Below are 23,080 nucleotides of genomic sequence, written 5' to 3' on the forward strand. Positions count from 1 at the left end.
TTTTAAAACTCATTTAAGTCATTTGAATCAGAAATGACTTAATTTAATGTGTTTGTTGTTCATTCCAAGTTATTTGTCAAGTAACTGTAATGCTTTAAAAGATAAAGGCTTGCTTGTAATAGGAAGATTTTATGAGGGTTAACTAATTTAATATGTTGCTAAATGATTAAACATATACTTTTTCTTCTCATCAGGTACTCTCCTTTTGGTATTGCCTGTTTGATTTGTGGCAAGATCATTTCCATTAAGGATCTGGAGGTCGTGGCTAGGCAGCTGGGCATGTACATGGTGACAGTGATCATTGGCCTCATTATCCACGGAGCAATTTTCCTCCCCAGCATTTACTTCGTTATCACCAGGAAAAACCCCTTCACCTTCTTCCTGGGCATCTTCCAGGCCTGGATTACTGCTCTGGGGACAGCCTCCAGGTTAGCATCAGAATGGAAAAGGAATTGCTGTCTTAATATTTGTGCAAATTATTATACATTTATAATCCAACTTGTTTTGCTTTTCCCTTCCAGTGCTGGTACACTACCTGTCACCTTCCGTTGTCTGGAAGAGAATTTGGGTATTGACAAAAGAGTCACTCGTTTTGTGCTCCCAGTCGGTGCCACCATCAACATGGATGGAACTGCTCTGTATGAGGCTGTGGCTGCCATTTTCATTGCCCAGATGAACGGTGTCAACCTGGACCCTGGTCAAATTATCACTGTCAGGTCAGAAAAAACATGGCTTTGCACTTAATATTTAACATCCCATCCTAGCTTACATATATAGAAATGGAGTCCTACAGAATGGCTGCATATGTGTGCAGTTCTTCCATTGAAGCTATTCTTAGTCACCAAAGTAAGACTTGCAGTTCCCACTGTTTAAATTGTTTAAACTGAGATAAATGCAGCTCCCACAGTTAGATCATTACAATAAAGACAAACTCAGCAGAAGTGTTGTGGCATTTAGTGGTGAGCTGAAAAGAAATTTAGAGTACAGCAAATTAAGCACCCAGAGGAAGCAGCCATATGCCCCAGTCCCTTGTCTCATGCTAAGGAGGAAGCTAAGCAAGAATTACCAGTCACTCGCTGTTTTCATCGCAACAATCTTTCCAAAATACTCTTATAATCCAGTGATCTGCACATAGATGACATTGACTCTGACATTTTTATTGGATATAAATCCATGGACCTTCAAATTAAATATCCAATCTCTCTTTCATCTCTGTGAGCCTCTGTTCATAAAGATGAAGAACCTACTCGGGTGCGCCTCAGCCTAAGCACAGCAGAAACTGAGTGCCTCCTTTTAACTGTGAGATGCAGAGGATGTAATGTTCATTGGTGTTTGGGGAAGTGCATCAGGGTGTGAAGAATGAGGTTAGGCAAGTGGTTTTGGAGAATGTTATTGAGTGCCGCTTTCCCATATCTTCACCCAGTCTGACAGCCACCTTGGCCAGTGTCGGGGCCGCCAGTATTCCCAGTGCTGGCCTGGTGACTATGTTGCTGATCCTAACTGCTGTAGGCCTGCCAACCCAAGATATCAGTCTCCTGGTTGCTGTCGACTGGCTGCTGTGAGTTTGATAAAAGAAAAAATTATATTGTGGTTACACTGTACAAGGTAATTTTGCCTTTGCTTTTGTATTAGGGTTTTTCAAACCCTTTACTAGCATGCAAAGCCATCTTTCATGCTGATTTGTGTCTCATCAGTGATCGATTCAGGACCTCAGTGAACGTGGTGGGTGACTCCTACGGTGCAGGCATCGTGTACCACATGTCGAAGGCAGAGCTGGATGAGCTGGATGCACACACGGCAAAGTCGGACGACATTGAAATGATGACAAAGACCCAGTCTTATTACGATGACATGAAGAACCACCACGAAAATAATTCCAACCAGTGCGTCTTAACCGCTACCGATACCACAACTGCTAGCACCACTGCTAACAATTCTGTTGTAGTAGATGAATGCAAGGTACATTTAATGCTTACAAACATAGAGACCTGTATATAACCCTCTCTCGTGTTGCATGCTCACCCTGCACCTTGCTTGAATCTGTTTGAGTTTTAAGCATTGCGTCTTTGTTTACATCATTGTAAATACACCCGCTGTTATTTTATTTCAGAAGTGAAGCAATGGAACAATAGTTGGATGTATGCATGTGTTCATTTCTCTGGAATAGCAGCTTTGCTGTTGAAAAACAACAACAAAAAATTATAGTTTATGTCAAAATATTATTCAGCATCGGTACATATGAATAAAGGATCAAATTTCTCTCCCTCAACAGCTAGCCTAATCTGATTACTGGAGCCAATTGGGGGTCGGCTCCAGTTCAAAAGGCAGAGCAGGATAATCCTCATTATGACACAGAGGAATTATTTACCAGCCACCTTTATCAAAACTTCAGAATACATGTATTAATAAACACTTTAAAGAAATGTCTTTTGACATAATTTTAAATATTGCTTATGTTCAAATTATTGTCCAGTATGGCGTGTTTTGCTTTTTCTTAGAATACAGCAGATTTTAACTGTTAAATGGGAACATTTCCAAAGGTTTCCCATTTTCTGTAGGATTTTAAGATACAGAAATGAAGTGCTAGAGCTAATTAGCAGTTCATATGTTCCCTACACACCAACTACGAAACTGTCAGTGAGTCATTCCCTACAAGGGTTTTTTTTTTTTTTTTCTTTTGCATTTTGACACCATCTATTTCTGTCCAGTGTGAGAAATATTCTGTGAAATCTAGAGGGGAGAAATCCAATATCTGAATGTATTCCAGTCTTTTAGAATATTATATGTAAGTTCATAATGCTTGTTCTCTGACACACACAGACGGGCGGCAAAGGCCTACTGATGAGCCTATTCATTTATTAAAGGATGAAGGGCGTTACCTAGCAACGCTGGTAATCTGTCGCACAAGCAATCTGCCCATGGCAAAAAGTTATATCCTCCTTTCTCAGACTTGCTTTATTAATGGACACTTACATATGAATGTTAAACAAAACCTTGCTGCTTCCAGTACCTTCCACACCACTTTTCCCTGTTTTCTGTTCTGCTTTGCCTCACATACATTTCTAACCCATTTCAAGTCCAATGAAACGTCGTAGATGCTTGCAGAATAGCTAAAACGTAACTATGCATTCATTTGGTAGTGTTCTTTCCTTTTTTGTGTTATTTGTATATTCTGAATTTAAAATGTATTCATTTGTCTTTTTTTTACTGCCTCTTAAGTTGGTTTTCATCATAAATTTGTGGTCTATTCCCAGGTCATTAAAAGAAACTGTCTAACTCATGTTAGGACTACCACGAGCATGCATGGACATCAGTGGTTTTCCTGCAGTTCCAGTGTTCCTTATTGCAAAATAGCAATTCTGTCTTTGTAGGTTTCAAGTGCTAAAGAGGGCTGTAGTCAACCAAAGAAAATCTCCATTAACTGAAATTGGTTCTACCCTAAAACCTATTCATTGGTCTTGGGGAGAATAATCTTTCTAAATCAGCTCCACTGTACTGAGTGCATTTTGCCTTATTAGCCAAAATTATTTATAGATAAACAAAAATGTTATTAAACAAAACATTGTTTAAATTATTCCAAACTCTTCATTTTGTACTAAAATAAAAACAACAGATTTGCAGTCAACCAGCATATACCAGTGTGCATCCACACAAACCATATTAACTGGTGATCCCAGGACAAAAATGCAAACAAGCAACATGCTCTGACCAATAGGTTTGACACCTCTCCGATTGTAATATAATTCTACTGTATTGATGAAAGTGAAAGATTCATATTTGCTTTGGTCTTGGTGAATATGGTCTGGCTTTGTTGGTCTTACTGCAACTGGCAGATGTTGGTCCCAAACCTTTTGCTTTAATGCACATACCAGTTACAATTTCTAACATGCACATACTTATAGTCTCAAGCATTTAACATGAAAGATGTGTGAAAAATTTAGCCTTAATAAAAATGAATCCACACTGCCGACCTTTTTGACAGGTATTACAGAGCTAATGCTGAGCAAATGTTAAAAAGCTACTCTTTTCAAAGTCTCTATCCAAAGTGATCCTAACTGTAAGTTTTTGCTCCAACCATTAAAAATGAGGGAATAGTATTGGAACGACATTCTCCTTATGAAAGTAACATCAATTAGAAAACTAGTAATTATTTGGTCAGTTAACTAGTTGTTCTGGAGACTACAGCCCTACAAAGCACTATAGCTAAAAGTAGTCAAATTTAAATAAGAATGTTGTATACAACATTTTAGTTTATAGACATCATATAACAATGCAGTAGTTGATCTGATGCATTATAAGCTTTAAGAATGTGGTGTTATTCTAAGGTCTTTTGACCAGAATTTTCTTTTTTTCTTGGATCCACTGTTTAGATCTTCTGCTAACTTCTTACAGGTAACCTCAGCCACTAATGGCTCTGCTGCGGAGTGCACGCTTGTTGAGGTGGAACCATGGAAACATGAATAATGGCAGCACAGAGATCCCCTGCTTCTGGGCTCCACAAGCTTTCCTGTCTGGTGATATACAAGAATGAATGAAAAATCACATGAACAGAACTACTAATTGTTCTTTTTTATGTAGCTTACATTTCTTTTCTTTTTAAAAAAAATTTAGTCCCTATAAAATTTTAACTGTCTATCTGACTGATATATATGATACTAATTCACTTAATTGTGAAATGATAACATAGGCATACCTCACATGTTAGAGCGCAGTTACGTCCTGTATAGCAGACACTTGCACAACATACTTCAAGACTTGGAGGGTGAAGGAAGGGAGGAAAACAATGGTTAGATAAGCTATTCTTAGCAATACATCCTGGTCCCTTATTTGTATGAGGAGCGAAGAAGCGGAGATGCACTGAGTGTCTTACAAGTTTCTTAAAGGTGACACGTTATTATAGTGTCAAAGACAAGTGGGAGTTGGAACATTATTCACGACAGCAATGCAATTTGTAATGAAATCCCCTTCTTTCCATCCCTGTCAGTACTATCACAATGTGTGCACACGGCCACTGCTTTTTGTTTTCATCCCAGCCTCTCATCTAAGAACAAAAGTGTCTCTAAAGTGCTTCTTACTGCAATTATAGTTACCCAATATTACTCAGTATCCCTGTGGACCAGAAAACTGATAAAGGGTTCAGTGAGAACAATAGTGAACAGGAAAAACATGCTGAGCCTCAAAGCACCCAATGGTTTTATTTTTATTTTATTTTGTCTACTGTGTAGAAAGGGGATCTTTTTCTTTGTGTCACGCATTCAGTGATATTTAAAGCTAATTTGTGTGTGTGATAGAGAGAGAGAGTGCTAAGGTCAAAACATGACCAAGTCAATTAAAGGGACCAAACAGGCAGAAAATCAATCAGCTCACAGAGGCCTTTGAACTGTCACCATGACATCCATTTTCTTAAACTATCCATTTATAGCACAACAAGAGATAAAACCTCAAAATCTAAAGCGTTGCCCTAAAATTACAATGTATAGAGTATCGGTTTTCACCAAAAATAGTAATTCTTTAATACCAATGAAAAAGACATTTCAATAGTTTAAAACTAAATGTAAATCTAAATGGCATACCTACATAAAATATTGAATAAAATATATTGAAAATATATATTTTTTAAAGTACAAATCGGGCCAGAATGTGAGTGCAGACAATAATCTTTCCAACTTAAAAAAGAAACTACTTTAAAATAAGTGAGATCAAAAGATACTCAGGCTTGTCATGTTTACTCTTACAGGGAAACATATTTTAATCCTAAAATGTTTACTTGTTTGTAAGACCAGTGTTTCCTTGAGAATGGCCTCTTAAGAGCACAACTTTAAAAGCTTTGTCTATGAAAAATGACAGCAAAAGTCTTTGTCGAAAGAAAGTTATTCTATAATATATGAAAATACAGTGAGCACACATTTATTATTTCAAACTACATTCCAGTGGCTGAGTGAGCCTGTGAACCAGTGTACTAGAAAGCACAGTTATTACTAAACACTGGCATAGCACAAAAGGTGAACAGCTAGAAACGTTTATAAAAAGAAATTGAGAAGGAAGAGCGGCTCGGCTGTCAGATGGATTCTTGGCTTACACGAACAGAGACAGATCCTCTCTGGGAACACCTGCCAGCTTCTTGTTTTAGCCAGATCTAAAAAGGTAAACAATATATTTTTGCCACCAGAGCTTAAGACTGTTTCTACAAACCCTAAATGCTGCAGCTGTTTATCCATAAAGTGGGAAGGTAGTTGATGAAACCAGAATATGAGAACGGACACGCACAGTTATATGCCAGGATGTTCCAGTTATCAGGTAATACACATATAATCATCTCATAGAACTAAATGATTAAAAACACTATATGGCAAATACACAAACAAAGCAGGAATGCTGTCTGTTATCGTTTTCTGGGTGCATGTGTGAGGGAGGTGAAGCTGATGTCAATGTGAATTTGATTTCTTTGCACTGTATTCTTCTCTCCTCGCTTGTTTCTTTTCATCCGTGCTGAATGACCTTGCCTTGAAGGTGTTTGATTCAAACAAATGCCAATTAAAGTAACAGTAGGAAACTTAACACAACATCTAGTGCAGCGCTCTGTCATTTGTCTACTTTTATACATCACGATGAGCGTGCAGCGTTCTGCTCAACATACTGCATAGACTGATGTATATATGCACCATCTTCACACTTTTCTCCAAATGCACACGTAACAAAAATGCAAAAATAAGTAAACAAACAAACACACGGAAGGTCAGTACATTTGTAATTGTTATGAGTGAGTACAGCACTGACACTCTAACCTCTTATGATCTTCACAACACACACAAACACACACATACACATACATATCTTTATATACATATACAGTGAGTAGCCGACAGTGTCACCGATGGGGATTGTGTGTTGGACCAATATTATGTTCAAACTCACGGTTTTAGAAGCATGAATTAAAATAATATGATAATTATTTTTTGCACCACTATCTTAAAAGCATGATGTTTTGAAGTGCCTCCTTGCACTTTGTGTACATATTGTAGGTAACAGATGCTTTTTGTTTGTTTGGGGTTTTTTTTCCAGGGGATGTGGGGGTATCAAAATGGTACGTAGAAATATAGTTTCATTGCTGTGACATTTATAAATGTAATCCTCTAGAGAGAAAAAAATCATCCATGTCACGAGTAAAATTAGATTAGACAAAATGTATAGAGAGGAAAATATGTCATAAATTGCTTGTTCTTTTTTATTCTCTAATACCTGTTAACTAGCTGTTTTAATTAACTGTCACATTCCAGCATATAAATATCTTTTTTTAATCTAATGTAAGTGTTTTGAATGTTTCCTCCATGAAGATATAAGCAGTGTGAATTCATTTTCATTGTACATACATAAATATATAATTGTTCTGTTCAGTGACAATGCAGAATTCTCTGGAAATTATAGTAATCCTGCAAAAAAAAAAAAAAAAAAAAATTCTATTTGCATGAAGAAGAGAAAGAAAAAGACTGAGAAAGAGTGAGATGAGATAAAAATAGGCATGAGGAAGTTTCTGGTTTGATGAGGGGGTCAACACGAGTTATTTGGGTGGGAAATTATTATTATAAAGGTTAGTGATAAGACACAAAAACAGGGGAAAAGGTCATATTTGCTCTGTGTGTAGGACAGTGATGAATCAAACATAGCCTAAGAGTTGATATAAGAGAAAGCTCAAACTTCAATTGTATTCAAATGCCTGTTACAGGATACAGCAACATTCCTCAGGTGACTCATCTAAACACATTTTGTCTTTACAAAGGAAAAAAACTGGTTTAGTCTCAGACATGTTTGTTTACCTGGTGCATTTGAAGACATGGACATCTATATCATTTAGATTCCATGTTAGCATTTCCATAAATCACATCTTCACACATTTGAACTCTGTCATGTCATCAGTCTAGGATGTTTTTAGGAATACTACTTAGTAAGCTGCCTTCACTTGACTTGCCTTTTTACTTTCTGCACAGAAATGATATGCACGCACAAACACCTGGAATCGCTTACCTAAATGGTACTGACTACATGGAAAATAATTGGCACAGCAAAGAGCCAGTATATCTTGAAGCCTGTGCTTTTCTCCTGAAATGTTTTTTTGAAGAAACTCATACACTGAGCTGATAACCTGTTACACTCCTGCCTACAATGTGCTTTGAAGAATTTACTTTTCTAGGCCTTCCCTCTTTGTAAAGCTGTTGTTATCTTGATGTAAAGGCAGAGGTTATGTGTGGGTGAAATTCACTGTTGAGAAAAAAAAATGAATTCTTTTCTCAGTTTATGGTATACATAAAAATCTGTTTCTACATATCAATAAGTGTTGTACCTTTGGTGTACATATACAAATATAACTAATAAATGTTGATTGATAACTAAATTGCAGCTGTTTTGAGACTTTCTTTCTTTCTTTGTTTTACAACAATTTTTGCACAAAAAAGAAATACATGTATGCTATATTGTGTTTAGTTTTTATTAACTAGTTGTTTTAGTGTAGTATTACTGTATAAACATTTCTAGTAGATTTTATCTTTTATTATTTTTGATTAAGAAGGTAAGGGAGAAAACAGACAGTGAAGTATTTACTGCTTGTTTAAGCTACTCTATCCCATTTTGCTATTAATATTGATCGTATTAATCTTCATTAAGGCAACAAACGGTACACATTTTGTTTAGGTGGTGAACTTGCTAAAGAAAAAAAAGGAACGGATTTGTTGACCCCATTATGCATTGTGAACAAACTCCAAAGCGTCATTGCTTCTAAGCTAATGTGGGAATCCATCAGATAGCCTACTGAATTAGCCTCTGGGCAACTGGTGATTCTGTCGGGCTTCCAGTATAACTAGCTGATGTCTGGAGCCAAGATTTCAATTTATGCCAGTTTTTGTCTTCCAGCTGAATACAGATAAATGTGATAAAAGCTAATGAAAAGCTAAATCATTGGCAGAAGATTATTGGTGGCAGTCCCACATTCCAATAGTCTTTATAGACATTAGTTCCATATTGGGTTTTACATAGAGAAATGTTGTATGTTCCTTTATAAGTAAGTCATTGCTTTTGAAAATTGGCCATTAAATAGAGTGACAGTAAATTTCTGTGGCTTTTTTGTTGTTGTTGAAATATAGAGAATTAAACACATTAAATATGACATTTGTGTTGCAGAATGTGGCACAATTCCTCTTTCTGTTCTTAAATATTGGGTGAATTAAAAAAAAGAGAATGCACCTGATTAAGGCTAGAAATGGTTTACTACAAATAAACATAGATTGTATATAAAAGATGAACACTTTCCCCTCTTTTCAATGTTTTTTCTTTTTGCATATTCGTTACATTTACATGATTCAGATCATCAAACAAGTTTTGATATTAGATAAAATATAAGATAACCCAAGTAACTATAAAATGCCATTTATAAATTATAAGTTCATGTCTTCAGGAGGAAAAACTATCCTACCTGGCCCTATGCATAATCAATAATTGCCCCATAACCTAAAAACTCGTGCCACCAACATGAAACTCCAATCAAGTATTTGTGATAACTAGCAAACTTTTTCACATCTTCACCTTTGAACTCTCCCACGGATGCCATTTTTCCACTGCCTTTCTTAAAGTTGACTCATGAATGTTCTTTAGATGTTGTTCTGGATTCTTTTGTGACCTTCAGGATTAGTTGTCTGTTTTGGAGGAATTCTGGTAGGCTGGCCACTCCTGGGAAGGTTCACTAAAGTTTTCTCCATTTGTGGAGAATGCCTCTAATCAGGGTTCCCTGGAGTCCCAGAGCCTTAGAAATTGCTTTGTAACACATTCCAGACTGCTAGATGGGTTATTCCATCTCAATCAGCAAATTTTTAGAACATTTTCTGCTCGACCTTCTCCACTTTGCATAAAAATCATAAAACAAGTTGCTGTGAAATTTTACTTTTCAAGGACTATAAAGATAAAAGCCTGAAATTTTCATTGGCCTGTATCAGTATTTCTAATGGGAAAAGACACTAAAAAATTATTTGCTGGCTGGGTAAATAAAATATGAAAAAAGTAATCAAGTTGTTCTGTCTAGTATTTGAACCTAGACTAATAAAAAGATATTACATGTACAGGTAGGTTTGAATAGTATATTTTTTTTACCCCTTAAAAAAGAAATCATTGTTTAAAAACGACATTTAATATTTACTCAAACTATTTTTGTCTGTTATTAACATTTTCTTTATGATCTAAAACATGCAAGTGTAACAAATATGCAAAAAAAAAAAAAAATGAAATCAGGATGGGGCAAATACTTTATACAACACTGTAAATAGATGAACCACCCCTTGCTAACTATTAAAACTAATTCTGATTCAAGGGCTTCTCCATTATCCATCAGTGTCAGTGAATTAGACAGTGTACTGTGCAATAAATGCATGAAAAAAAAAACAGTAATACTTCTCTGTTGTCATTGTGACTACACTGCTTGCATTTTAATCCAGGAAAGAATCCTTCTCTGCCTTTCAGAATGGCCGTCTTTTTCTCTTTCTGACTTCTGTGTAAACATGTTCTCTCGTCACAGTGCTGGTACCATGGAAACTTCTCTTCCTGTTATGCAGCGCAGTGTAACCACTTGCATTTCCTTTCTGGCTACACCGATCGATTGCTCCCCTTGTCACTACACAAAAAGCAACAGCAATTACAGAGGGAACACCCCATTCCAGCAAATCTGTTTATGTACACATTTATTATTTAATTCAAGACTTTAGAAATTATTTCAATGACATGCGTTATTCTGTCATAAAGCTGGCTACTCTAATACATTTGCTACTTCTCTTCAAAGCAAATCATTTTAGAGAAAAAAGGAGGAATTCACAAACCTAAATCAGTTTACAATTCAAAAAAAGGTTGGCGGACAGGAATTGATCTCGATAGGAAACAATGTATATTTTAGCTTTGAGAAGGTCAGTAGAAAAGAATGCAGCATTTGGTTTACATGTTTGAGCAACTGGCACATCAGGCTTGAGCAAAGCACATAAGTGTCATCATTACAAACCCCTCTCTTGGGAACACATAGACAGTATTGTTGCAGTCTTTTTCTCTTGAAACAACCTTTCACATACAGTACAAGCATATGTTATTATGTGCAATTTGGTTCAGTATACAAAGACAAACACCTGTCACTTGTGTGGCAAATTTGGCATTGGAAATGGTTAATGTGCTATAGATAGAGTCAAATTGTTTCTTTTGTGCTGTCCTTTAGCCCCAATGAATGTACACACTGTGTATATAGTATGGTTACATCTTTACTATGATTCTTCTTATCCTCAGGATAACATCAAAGTATCCTCATATTTGCAACTCAGTATAAATGTACATTATTTTAACTGACTTCAGTGATGCATAAATTTTGGATGCCTTAAATTATGACTGTTGCAAAATCACAATTGTTTCATAATTGCATCCTCAGTGTTTTTTTTTTTTTAGATATAGCTTCTAATTAAATGACCCTTGGAAACCTCCTTAAAACAGGTACTAAACCCTTACTATAAAAAAACAAAACAAAACAAAAACACACATGGAGCTATTGCTAAATCATTTTCAACATACATACTTTATATACAGAGATCAAGAAAAAGCTGCATAAATTAAGGTAGTGACATCCCCAGTTTTCTTGAACATGGAAAATAACTTTTCAGTTCTCAGGAAATGTTTGAAATATACACAAGCCATTAACAATAGCAAAGAAAATAAATTAAATACTTGGGGGGCTGGTGGCTTAACATTGTTGATGTAAGTTAAAGAAGATAAATCAGTTCGCATTGCTGATTTCATCTTTTCCATTTAGGCTGAATTGCAAATTTTGGGATCCATCTTATCTAAAAGAGGTGAACATTATCTAAATTTGCTGTCACTCCTCATGCCCCCTATAAACACTTGCGCCTGTGGCTTTATCATCAATAAAGCATACAAATGTACAAACGCGAAAACTAACAAAAAATACATTTACAACCCCTGAGCAACATTCAGTCTGTGCTACCAGACAAAATGTTGCCCGTAAAAGACATGGTCCTACCTAGAATCAGCTGCTTCAGACCCACTGGAGTACTGAAGCCAAGCCTCAGCTAGACAGTCTCTGTAACACCCTTCAGTGCTTGCCACCAAAAGCAATTTTATCCCCTTGAAAATGGAGCCCCTGCCCCCACCCATCTACTGTCTCGATCATCTCCTCACTTTGACACTCCTCCTCTAACTGACTATCGTCTTCATGCGCTCATCCCTCATGCCAGCTGCTCTTTATCTGTCGACTCTCCCAGAGTGATGACAGTGAACTCCTCTGTGTTGCCGTTCTCCTGGACCTTCTCCTTGCTCATGAGGGTCACCATTTCCTGGTTCTGGGAGCCAGATGCTGCTGCTCCATTGCCTTCACCTGTGTCTTTTGTGATCATCAGGGTTTGCGTCTTGCCGCATAAGCTGCCAAAACACATTTAGATACATATATAATTAATGTCAGTTTTTGCAATGCCTCACTGTATATAGAGGGGTGTTTTACTAGGTCTTAATTGTCAGTCCTATTATGATGGTAATCCAAGTCATACCTTTTTCTCTTGGCGACAGCTGCACATAGAAGAATAATAATGATGACTGCCAAAATCACTAGAATAATAACAATCCAATCTAGAAGGAGACATAAAAGTTAGGATTAAAAGGGGTAAAAATTACTGTCAGTCCAGAGTGTAAATAGGATTGCATAGTATTACATAGCTGCAATGACTCTTTATATGGTATATGTGAAATAATTTGCTTACTTGAGTCACTGCTGCTCGGTGACTTAGGTTTTTCAGTAGAAACTGCCATGCGGCCTTTGCCATCTTTTGGGGGCGCTGATATCAACAAAACAAGAGATATTCAGTTTATATCATCCTAAAATAAACCATTTATTGGCATATAGATGTCTCAAAAATAAATATATCTTAAATATTACCATTCCCATTTAATTTCCTTTTCTCTCTGAGTGGACCAGACTGGTGTGCATTACTAGATACTACAAACTGCAAAAATATCAATAAAGCTGCTTCCCCCTCTGCATTATCTCTCCCAAAGTGTCACTTATAATACTGTTATTAGGCCTTTAATAAAACTTATTTGAGTTAAGGTGTCAGTGCCTTCAGCAAATTAAATTGTACAACTCAAACTAACACAAGGGGGCATCCTAAGTTCTAAAACTTACTTTAGCCATCCCCAGACCTGTTGCATGAGATGTCATCATGGTGCATTATGACAGTATTTTTCTATGTTAAGTTATAAAATTATAAACAATTTGACATTATTGAAATTAAACATTATCATTTTTCATTATTCTATCTTTGGAATATACAAAAATAGAAGAATGTAGGGCAAATAACACATGACCTGAGTTCAGTACAGTCTCTAGGAGAAATCGGCCTTGTATACTATGGCAAAGCATTATACTGTCATTATATTTTATCAGTATAGATTATCAAAATCATGAAGAGTACATCCCAATCCTGAACTGAACTGCATTCATATAAAAATCTCTTTGTTCTGAGTTTTGTGCTGTATGTTTTTCTTACATTTTGTTGTGGAAGAATATTCGTCATTTGTCTCATCCCCAAGAGGAGTTTGCATTTCCTTAGTTGTTGAAACTGTTGTAAACTGTTCCAACTCGTTTGACACCCCCCCTGATCCACTGTCGATTTCTGCAGGACTGGAAGTGGACTGGACTGGAAATGTATCCATACTGATGGTCTCAGTCTCTTCAGTAGTCTCTGCATCAGGACCTTTAAATAAATCCTCTGTAGTATTAAAAGTTGAGAGAGTTGTGTCTGTCTCATTTTCAAGAGCTTGAGGTGTAGTTGTCATCGTTTTAACTGTGGTTGATGTTGGGTTTTCAGGATGCAGGGAGGAATCAGAAAAGAAAGATTCATGCATGGTTTAATGGTTATAACGAAACACAATTTTTACATTTGATAATATACTATATTACTTTGATAATATTGACTATTAATGGACATCAAAAGTAACTTAAAGTGACTTAGCAAGAAGCAAGAAGAATATTCGTTTTGTTTCAAGGATTTCAATTTTCTTTGCTTACAGTTTTTCAAATAATTATGCAATGCTACAAAATGATCTTTCATGTTAATGATATCCCACATTCACACATGTATCCTGCCTCTCATTCTATAGGAGCTGGGATGGTCTCAAGCTCCTTAGTGCCTTTAACTGGATAAGTGGAAAAATTGGTGAATGATTGGATGCTAATGATATATGCCAAAATGTATTGTGACAATTAAAGGCATTCTATTCTATTGTTCTGTTTCACTACATCCCAAAAGTGCTCTATTGGACTGAGATCCGGTGACTGGTGACCTTGTTGCCATGCTTAGGAACCAGATTAAGATGATTAACAACATGCTACGTTATCCTGCTGGAAACAGGCATCAGAAGATCTGTATACTGTGGTCATAAAAGAATGGACATGGGCAGCAAAAACACTCAGGTAGCCTGTGGTGTTTAAATAATATTCAATTGGTACCAAAGGACCCAGAGTGCCAAGAAAATATCAGGGGTGGAACATGGGGTGTTCTTCTGCTTCTGTAGCCCATCTGTTTCTAGGTGAACAGTTGTACCTAATTAAATAGTTCTTGAGTTCATCGTACATTCCAGATACAGATTATCATACAAGGCAATAATGATTTAGCCTTCACCATTATCATTACTAATATGACTTTGGTCATTATACACTATATTGTCAAAAGTATTCACTTGTCTACATACATATGAACTTGAGTGACATCCCACCCTTATTCCATAGGCATGCTTTAAATCTCAGTGCTCTTCTGTCATTCTGCCTTTCAGACTTTGATTAATGCAACCCGCCTCCTCCCAATCTCCTCCTCACCCTGGTCACTCAGAACAACACCTCACCACCTCATTTTCATCTTCATCACCACCAGCTTCAACACTCTGAGGGTTCCTCTCCTAATTCCTTTCACCAATGGGATTCTGCTCTGCTGTGATGGATCATCGGAGGCTAATCACCAAATTTCTTAATTAAATTCTGTATCATAAAAAATGTTCACGTTCACTTTTTGCAAATAACCTCTCCTTATTAAACTATGGATGCCAGATGTATTAAAGCAAGGAGAGAGGGAATGGGTTTACTTTGCTTACCTGGTGGATTTTTGATTTTTTTCAAATCAAATTCTTTGGTGCAGTTCCTCTTTGATCCAGCTGAAAACATCACCAAAAAGCCAAGTTCAATTAAATCTAGACTGAAAATTTACAAGACAATTTGTATGCTATTGTTTGACTGCAGCTGGGTAACAGCTTAATTCATTTTGGTAAAGTTACCATTTTCATCAAAGCAGTAGACATCATATTTCTCATCAGGCTGTACTTTTGGATTTATAATTAAACCAATCATGTTCCCTGCACAATTGTCGTGGCGCTCGTGTCTAAGGATGGCGATGCTCATATTGCTGATCCAGCCGTTCCTAAACAGATACAATAATATTGTTAGTAATATTCTGATATTAAAATGATTGTACATTTGTTAATGGTGGATGCACTCTATCAAATTAAATCATGCTAAAACACATCCCACAACTAATAGAAATGATGGGAAGGTGGTTTCCTCAACTGAAGGATGGTCAATGGTGGTAACTTCTATTTGTGCACATTTTAGCTAAAGGGACACACACACACAAAAAAACAAAAAAACAAGAGGACCCAAAAGCATCACATGATTTAAATTAGGGTCAATATTGCAAAATCAAAACCAAAAATGAAAAAAAAAATCTCCAAAAAGGGGGAATCCGAGAAGGAAGAAAATAAATTTAGCTCGTAACCGTGAATACAAATACACATTTTTAGAAAAATGCTTGTTGATGCACCTGCAGGTTTGCATAGATGCATTATAGGCCTCCTGGACTTCTTCTAGGGTTGCAATGGTGCTCGTCTGTTGCTCACACACTTTTTCAGCCATGTCAAAGTCCAAAGAGTGACGTTCCTTTCCTTCAGCCCGGAAAACTCCAGCAAAGCTGCAGGTTCGGGCAGTCACTACAGGGAGAAACAGAAAAAAAAATTGAATCGGTTTTACTGGTTTGATCTCTATTCACTACACAGGCCACTTGCAGTAACACATAGAGAAGACTTGTTATTTGGGTGAAGGGATTTGGAGAAAATTACAGCAAATCAAACGGAATCGCAATTCAACATGTAGTGATAATAATAATAAACTACTAAGACTAACAATACTTACACTACTGATAATAATGATAATATAATACATACTTATCATGACTAAGGTAGTACAAACAACCACAACTATAGATTTTAGCTTAAGAGTTCACACATCACAATGTATGCTTCCCACGCCTGGAAAGTACACAAAACAAAACAAAAACATCATTAAGTAACCGCTTCGTTAAAAGAACACTTTTTTGGCATAAACATGCTTTATGTCCTTACAGTGAATCCACAAAAAAGTAAGTGTCACAGAGTGCCACACACTATGTGTTCTGTGTCATGTGAGGTAATTTATATAAGTTAGTCTACAGCAAAATGAAGCAAACTTTGTGATGCTGACATGCAAACTAGGGTTAGCAAATGAGCAATGAGCTAACAGAAGTTTGTGTACACATAGCTACTCCTGTCATAGAGCCACAGGTGCACGGTGTACACACACACACACACACACACACACACACACACATACACACACACACACACACACACACACACACACACACACACACACACACACACACACACACACAATGTAACCGTTGGTATTGGCAAAAAATCAATTTTAGAATTTAAGCACCTGGAGATTTTCTTGCTTGTTTAAATTTGTTGCCATGGTAGGTTTCACAATGCCTTAATCACACATCACACAGGAAAATGATGCACATGATTTACTATCTTAACTTCCTGCAGTCAAGTGTGAAAGCGTAAAACTGATCATACTGTTGCTCCTTGTTCCTTCCTTCAGAGCAAATGGGTCTCTTGGAGGAGAAATATGCAATAACCAAAGTTAGCTGATCAGAAACTTGTTGAAATTGTTCCACAAAACTAAAAATGAGACCACACCTTCCTTGTTAGTTGGAGTAAAAAAGTAAAAAGGTAAAAACAGACAAACCAGAAAATCTTCTCTATAGTGAAAATCAGTAAAATACTCTGGATAGACTCTAAAACACTCTTTGGCAACACAAAATGCAACTTTAAAAAATGTCTTTATACAGCAATACAATTCTCCTGCAATCAATACAACATGAAATAAACCAGATCACATTTTAGCTGTAGTACAGGGGTTTCCAACTCCAGGCCTCAAAGCCTGGTGTCCTGCAGGATTTAGATCTCACCCTGGGTCAGGGTGACCCAGGGTGAGATCAAAGATTAGTTCATTACCAGGCCTCTGGAGACCCTAAAGACATGTTGAAGAGCAATTTAGCCATTTAAATTACTGTGTTGGATCAAGGACACATCTAAAACCTGCTGGACAGCGTCCCTTGAGGCCTAGAGTTGAACACCTCTGCTGTACTATGAAAAAATTAATGAAGTTGTTTATTTAGAGGCAGTAAAGAATAATTGTAAGGATTTCTGAGACTTATATTGTAGTATATAAACAGAAAAAGACATACTACCAGGAAATATCTAAGGTACATAAATTCTTCCAAATGTATCGAAAAGCATCATGTGAAACCTCATCAACCATAGCTTGATTATTATTAATTGAAATAAATTAATAATCAATCAAGCTTTATCTTTCATAGTGACGTGAGTGCACAGATTAACAGCATCTCAAACATAATACTTGATGCAGTGCTTAATGTAGCAGCAATAATCATAAATCAGATTCCTATTCTATTTTATGTTTTATCAGTGAAGCAAAATGTGATGTCTGCATCTTCAAATCATTTGGAGTAAACTGCCCATAAGTAGCCTAATGTCAATACGTTCAATGATTAGGGAGTATATCTGCAAACATTAACCAGCATTAAACTATAAAGTTATATAACTCATAAATCATTTTCATTAAAACAACTTGATTCTAAGCCATGCTTGATAAGAGAACATGTTAATCATTCAATTTTTCATGTAACTGTACTGTAAAGAGTTACCAAAAAGACAAATATTAATTTTGCTTTAGTGTAATCTTCCTTTTCTCCATTCCAAACATTGAGATGCATATAAAAATGTTATTTTTAATTTGATAGCATGCTCATCTCCTTGAAATAAAGACAGGAGTCTTATAAACCGCCGGATATGATTAAAAAATAGGTCCACCTACTTTCCACTGGCTGTTATGAGTAAACAGAGCACTAGCAACAAACGGAAGTTGAGATCTCTGCTGTTATAAGCAGTTAGGCAAAAAACAAAAGGCAGTGCAACTTTTATTGCAGAGCAATTTCTGATCTTTGCCCTCGCTAACTCCCTCGCCACCACCACTTTTTTATCTCTCACTTTCACACATATGCACACACACCTGAAAGAACTTCAACGTTTGCTGCCACACTGTGTTTCTCGCAAAAACACACAACTGCCCTGCCCAGAGAGATCAAAGCGGGCATGGCTCTGTGCGATGAAAAAGAGGCTGACATGAATCTTAGAAGTAATCATTAGTATGCAGAGAGAACAGTCATGGGTGTTTTTATACAGCCCAGAAACCTGTTGTGCCAAGGCACTGACTCTCCCAAAGGCTCTATTGTCACCTAATGGAGTTGAAACCAAGGAGACTGAGAAGTCTGTAGATACAAAGCCTAAGAGAAAGAGAGCTTTAGCACAGCTTCTTGCCAAAACCTCCAGCTGCTGTAGAAGTAATTGACAAGCCTGACTCTCAACCCTCACTTTTTTCCTGCTCTCTCTCATTCTGTCTTGTTTTCTTTCATTACTCTCTGCTTGTCTTTTCTAGGGCAGCAATAAAGTACAATTTGCCCCCTGCGCACAGGTGCGCAAACAGACAAGCGCATCACAGACACACGTGCGCAGGAACAGTCACTGATAATTTCTTCTTGGTTTCACGTGGCACGCCATGGAAAACAGGAACACACACACACGGGTTGTGTTTATTTTTATTCTCTTATCCACATTTTCTGAGGTGCACTTTACTGAAAAGGGAAGCAGCAAAGTCGTGCAGTGGTTAGCGCTGGCACTTCACAACAAGAACACTGTGGTTAGCTGGGGGCTTTCTGTGTGGAGTGTACATGTCCAAATTTGTGCACGACAGGTTGATTTGTGATTCTATACTGGCCGTAGTTTTCTTTTGTCAGGCCCGTGACACACTGGCGGTGTGTCCTGAGTTTACCTTTCCTCTCACTCTGTGACAGCTGAGATAGGCTCCAGCCTCCTGTGATCCTAAGTGAGATAAGTAATGAAACCTTGCACATAAAGTATGACTCACAACATTTCTAAAAATATTAATTTATACGTGGGAATTCAATGCTTGAACAGAAAATCAGCTGCACGTGTCCCACAACCACATTAACATTCATTTTATTCATCAGCTATTTGTGAGAGAGGGTCCTTCAGGTCATAGCTCCCACAATGCTCCAGTATCCTACATTCTCACACTAAAGTGAAGTTGCTCTGTAAGCAGATGTGTCTTTCCCTCCATTCGTCACACCAAAAGTCCAATGGGCCAGTGGGACAGGTGAAACACAAGCTCTTATGAAAATATGCCTGTGTGCATGCACACACACAAACACATCAAGGTCACAAGGACTGTTATTATCTGACTTTCACTCTAAACTGTCATTTCCTTTCCCACCTCCAGGCTTCCTGCACCACCTACCCAATTCATTTTCCTTTTCTCAACAAAAATACCATATTTATCAGATTTATCAACTCTGTCAGATGTACTTTCATACCCTTTCACAGCCTTTTTCTAAACTTTAAATCTAAATAAAAAAACAAATAAATAAAGTTGAATAGTAAAGTTAAAAAAGTGGAAGTACCACATTATCTCTTGCAGACGTCCTTTTGATTGGCTGCCAAAGGTATAAACCATCAAACTGATACATTTACAAGAGGAAAGATCAATTTGAAACACATTTTCATGAATACCAACATTTTTATTTTTCATTCAAGAGTTTTACTTGAGCTTTTTTCAAGAGCTTTCTGTTACTCCTGAAAAAAAACAACCTTTGTCTCACATTATGGGAAGTAAGTGGAAGTCACTTCTTAGCTTACAAACTGTATGATGTAACAGGGAAATTCATTTAGCTTCCTCTAAAAGTCAAGAAATAACTGTCATCAGTTATTCTTTTTGTTTTAATGAAATGTTAGCCTAGCTTCACTCAGCAAACAAGAATCACATCAACCTTATTTCCTAATTTTGCAAAGGCATAACTTACTTTATCTCTCAAAATCTCGGATTCGAGTATTATTCACATTTCCATTTCCTGTGTGGTACAAGTTTCAGCTGAACCACAGATTACCAGAACTTTTTCTAAGAAAGCATGCTTGTAACACAGACTTTGATGCATAAAAGAAAGACAAAGAGCAGACGGCACATACTAATAGGAAGGTTGAAACATGCAAAACAGGAAAAAAAAGGTGAGCAACTCTAAAACTTATAACAAACTGTAATGATGCATGGACACGGAAACTCATCCATACCAGAGGTTATATTGGTGGAAGAGACACGTGTCTGGTGGTACTCAGAGCCTACAGATTACAAGCCCTCTTTGTGAGTGCCTGCACTGGAGCTTTGACCATCCTTCACCTCAAAACCTAACACAAGTACGGCAGCAGGGGTTTCTAATCCAAAGAGGCAAATACTCAGCCACAATCCACTTTAGGCCAAGACCATGTACATTATGGAGACTGATCTTGCTCTTTAACAAAGGCTACAGTGTTTCTCTAACTGAGTGCCTTATTGTTTCATTAGGATCAATTATCGATCTTTACCTATTGATAGATATTTACGAATGATCACATATGAAAGATTTCACACACTCTCACCGCTGGATGAATTATTGGAAAGTAGCAATAGATTTGATTCAATTTAAATATGGGTCTTACTGCATCCCTGGCAAAAGGCCATGCAGTTATATATTAATTTAAACTGATCAAATAAATTACATGAACTGCTGGGTAAAAAATTAATATGACAGCCTTTAGGGCATTTGCAGCCGTTACTACGGACTATTTATATTACTTATAAATCTTCACAGAACCATTTCCTGAAGCCACGTAATAACTGTCTTTAAAACTATCTAGATATCTTGTGGATGTCTGGGGTGGTCACTGGTCCACAAGACCTGCTCTCATTTCTGTGCTTGTGGCAAAAAAGATGTTGTCTGGATCAGGATGAGTAGTAACCACTGCAGGACACTTAAGTTTCCAGACACCAATTACTCTGACACTCAGACGCTGAGATACAGACGCAGACACACATGCACGCAGCTACACAATCCACAACGAGTCTTGAGGGGCAAACACATGTTGAAGCACTATGGGGGAAAGTGGATCCACCCCCCTCCTCCTTCCTACATGCACTTGACTTCACATACATGAGCGATTCAGGTAGGTAGACTCATATTTGCCTTTAAATCCGGGTCAAATTCATGGCTTGGTGTTGATTGTTCTCTGGTGCAGTGCCAAAGGCAGTCTCTATGAACAACCTCACCACCAGCTCCTGAGAGAATAAGCCAGACAAGCCCCAGACCTGTTTGATTCTGTACCAGCTTCACCTCCTGAGATATACCGCTCCAAGCAACAAATCCAATCAAAACCTTACACAGAAATAGCATGTGTGACAGAGACAAAGAAAAAAGAGACAGACAGAGAGACATTGCCAGGGTGATTACATCCTTTGTGTTAGAGGATGTAGCATTAAGCGTGGCAGCAAAGAAAAAAAAATCTCCTTCTGCTTCTACTTTAAAGCTAAACTGGTCATCCAAAACCGCGATAAGGTTCACTTGCCAGCGTGCGAACAGAGAGTGAGCAAGAGCGCCTATCTCCTTTGTGTCTATCAGGAGTCTCGGACTGCCAGACTGTCTGTGCTGGTGTTGCTCACACTGTCTCGCCGGCATCTACACATGCATTCTACAAGCAGCAGAGCAGAGTCTCTTTCTTTTAAGTGGTGTCTTTTTCCACAGAGTAATAACAGTGTCTGGTTAAAATCTTTTCAGAAATTCCTGCTGCCTGAGAGACCGGTACAATTTAGGCAAAATAAGAAAAATAAATCCCCATACAAAGCGAAATCCACTGGGAAAAGGCACAATCTCCTCACCTTGAATTTCTGACCTGGAGGAGGCCAGTAATCCCAACATGACCCCCAAGATAAGCGTCCACATCCTGGGCATTGCGATTGCTGATGAGCTGGGTGAGTAGCAGTAAAGGTGTTTAACAGTTCTCCTGTGGTCCCGTCTTCTTTCAGCCAGGAGTGACGGTTGGTGTGTGTGTGTGTGTTTGTGCGTGTGGGTGTGTGTCAGAGTAAAAGAGAGCAAATGAGTAAGAGAACAGAAAAGAGAGACAGAGAGGAAACCTGGTGCTGTGGAGGAGAGTTGCTGTGAGTGTCTGGTAGCTGGTGGAGCTGACTCAGATTTTACCCCAACTTTTCGATTCTCTGCCTGAGAGACCAGTGGCACACCACATAGAAGAGTGATTCATTTGAGCACACACCCTTGTGCCTCTCCCACACTTGCCCCACCCCCCTGCTGCCCCACCTCACACAGACTCCCCCTCTCTTCCTCTCACTTGCTTCCCGTTTCTACAGTTTGCAATGAATAAGATGAACGTCATCTCTTCTTCTGTCTGGCTGCTTATCCTCTCCCTGCTTCCCTACCGCTCCGCTGCCTTGTCTCCTAGCACCCCCCCCCAACTTCCCCTTTTCATGTTCTTGACAGTTTTAAAAGAGCCCATCTGTTTTCTCTTTAATCCTCACTCTATTGTCATCAGATTTTTTTGCTTCCTTTTTTGTCTTGTGCTCCTTTGCACTTTTTCTGTCTCTATGTCTATTTTTTTTTTTGCCTGCGTGACCAATTATAAGAGGTCAAATCCATTTCACAGACACACCTCATCATCAGCTTCAACTTCTTACTGCACCTTTATCTCTCTGTGTGTGTGTCCGACATCT

General features: G+C 37.7%; 2 protein-coding genes across 5 annotated transcripts in view; one reads left to right on the top strand and one right to left on the bottom strand.

Moving 5' to 3' along the window:
• LOC146569448 (excitatory amino acid transporter 2-like) overlaps positions 1-8,389 on the top strand; it is a 29,809-nt gene extending 21,420 nt beyond the window's left edge. For 2 of the 4 annotated variants that reach the window (XM_085281764.1, XM_085281763.1), the window contains exons 7-10: positions 195-716; positions 1,424-1,558; positions 1,695-1,959; positions 4,393-8,389. In XM_085281764.1, coding sequence (XP_085137890.1) covers positions 195-716; positions 1,424-1,558; positions 1,695-1,959; positions 4,393-4,464 — 994 coding nt within the window. In that variant the 3' untranslated portion in view covers positions 4,465-8,389. The remainder of the gene's footprint in view (positions 1-194; positions 717-1,423; positions 1,559-1,694; positions 1,960-4,392) is intronic. The other 2 variants (XM_085281765.1, XM_085281766.1) reach the window with 2 other exon arrangements.
• A 2,312-nt stretch (positions 8,390-10,701) lies between these two features.
• cd44b (CD44 molecule (IN blood group) b) lies at positions 10,702-22,602 on the bottom strand. Its single transcript, XM_085281767.1, has 8 exons — positions 22,235-22,602; positions 15,891-16,056; positions 15,349-15,491; positions 15,169-15,228; positions 13,569-13,865; positions 12,783-12,857; positions 12,573-12,651; positions 10,702-12,447 (listed from the first exon to the last, which is right to left on the bottom strand). The coding sequence occupies exons 1-8, from the start codon at positions 22,305-22,307 to the stop codon at positions 12,255-12,257; spliced, it is 1,086 nt and encodes a 361-aa protein (XP_085137893.1). The 5' UTR covers positions 22,308-22,602; the 3' UTR covers positions 10,702-12,254.
• Positions 22,603-23,080: the final 478 nt, after the last annotated feature.

Source organism: Mchenga conophoros, linkage group LG7 (genome assembly GCF_057382185.1).
Source record: "Mchenga conophoros isolate Kocher_MC1m ecotype Shallow Benthic linkage group LG7, M_conophoros_male_GT1.1, whole genome shotgun sequence".
NCBI lineage: Eukaryota > Metazoa > Chordata > Actinopteri > Cichliformes > Cichlidae > Mchenga > Mchenga conophoros.

Bases quoted from the DNA above. Each gene is read 5' to 3' on its own strand.
- cd44b (XM_085281767.1), bottom strand. From the start codon at position 22,307: ATGCCCAGGATGTGGACGCTTATCTTGGGGGTCATGTTGGGATTACTG. The intron at 16,057-22,234 runs GTGAGGAGATTG...TTCTCCCTGTAG, and splicing joins CTCCAGGTCAGAAATTCAAG to TGACTGCCCGAACCTGCAGC. The intron at 13,866-15,168 runs GTAAGCAAAGTA...CATCAACCACAG, and splicing joins AAAAATCAAAAATCCACCAG to TTAAAACGATGACAACTACA.